This window comes from Neopelma chrysocephalum, unplaced genomic scaffold (genome assembly GCF_003984885.1).
Source record: "Neopelma chrysocephalum unplaced genomic scaffold, ASM398488v2 Primary Assembly neopelma1_74845, whole genome shotgun sequence".
Classification (NCBI taxonomy): Eukaryota; Metazoa; Chordata; class Aves; order Passeriformes; family Pipridae; genus Neopelma; species Neopelma chrysocephalum.
Window position 1 is genome coordinate 1 of NW_020909037.1, and position 1,205 is coordinate 1,205.

At 53.2% G+C, this 1,205-nt stretch overlaps 1 protein-coding gene across 1 annotated transcript; it reads left to right on the plus strand.

Moving 5' to 3' along the window:
* Positions 1–5: 5 nt before the first annotated feature.
* On the plus strand, positions 6–1,131 carry LOC113979321 (phospholipid-metabolizing enzyme A-C1-like; the record flags this gene model as incomplete). The annotated part of the gene is made up of 3 exons (XM_027706749.1): positions 6–114; positions 311–579; positions 967–1,131. Coding segments are annotated over 3 exons (543 nt in total), but the record flags the coding sequence as incomplete, so codon positions are not given.
* Positions 1,132–1,205: the final 74 nt, after the last annotated feature.

Here is a 1,205-nt window from a genome sequence, read left to right on the forward strand (position 1 = left end):
CACGTGGCAAGCGGGACCCCGAGCCTGGCGACCTGATCGAGATCGAGCGAGGAAGTTACCAGCACTGGGCCCTCTACTTGAGGGATGGATATGTCATCCACGTGACGGCTGAAGGTAAGGCTTGTGCAACCTGGCAGGGTGCAGAGGGGGTGCTGTGGTGCTTCAGGAGCCCTGTCTCCCTCTGTGGGCTGGTGGTGGACCCACCCTGTGTATGTAGATGGCTTTTCCAGGAGCAGCCAAAAAGCCATCTGAGATCTTGAAGAGGCATGACAGGTTCTCCCTGGCTTATCTCCTTCCTGCTTTCCCCCAGATGAAAGCATCCCACCCCTGTCAGCTGGCAGTGTGAAATTATTGACCAAAAAGGTCAAGGTGAAGAAGCAGCTCCTGAAGGAGGTGGTGGGAAATAATGACTGCAAGGTCAACAACAAGTATGACCGCTCCCGCACTCCCCTCCCAGTGAAGGAGATCATCCGGCGTGCTGAGAGATGCATTGGCATGGAGGTGATCTATGATTTGCTTGAGAGCAACTGTGAGCACTTTGTGACAATGCTCCGCTATGGCAAGGGTGTCTCTGACCAGGTAAGTAACATGAGATAAGCCCCTGTGTGCCTCACACAACACCTCCTTGCTGTTCCCTGTGAGCCCCTGGACAGGGACACAGCCTGTAGACTGTCTGGGAATAGTCAAATCTCAGGTGTGCTGTCCAAACCTCTGCTGCCTCTGGCCTCACCAGAGACCCTGGACCAGGAGGGTCACTGTGGTCTGACTGCACCCTGACAGTGCCCTCTTAATGAGTGCCACAGCCTAAGGGTAAAACCCGGGGTGTTACCCCTTCTGCTTATAGGGCAGATGTCCCTCATTCTTTTAATTGCCCTGAATATCCCTGCCTGCTCTTTGTTATCATGCTTGGGGGTAAATATAGTTGCTTCTTTTGTTTCCAGCCTGTGTTTTCCTTTCACTTTACAGGCCAGGAGAGCACTTCGACATGGGAGCTCTTCCTTTAGGAAAGTGATCACGTTTTTTTTTGTTGGTGGTGCAGCTGTGACTGCTGCTCCTGCTGGTCCTGGTGCTGTTGTTGCTGCTGCTAGTGGCGCTGCTTTGGCTGACAGAATTCTGAAGGCCGTTTTTCGGGTAGGCACTCAGGAAAAAGAGGAAGAGCTACTAATGGGCCATTTGAAACACCTCCAAGCAAGGCAGGGAGCCCC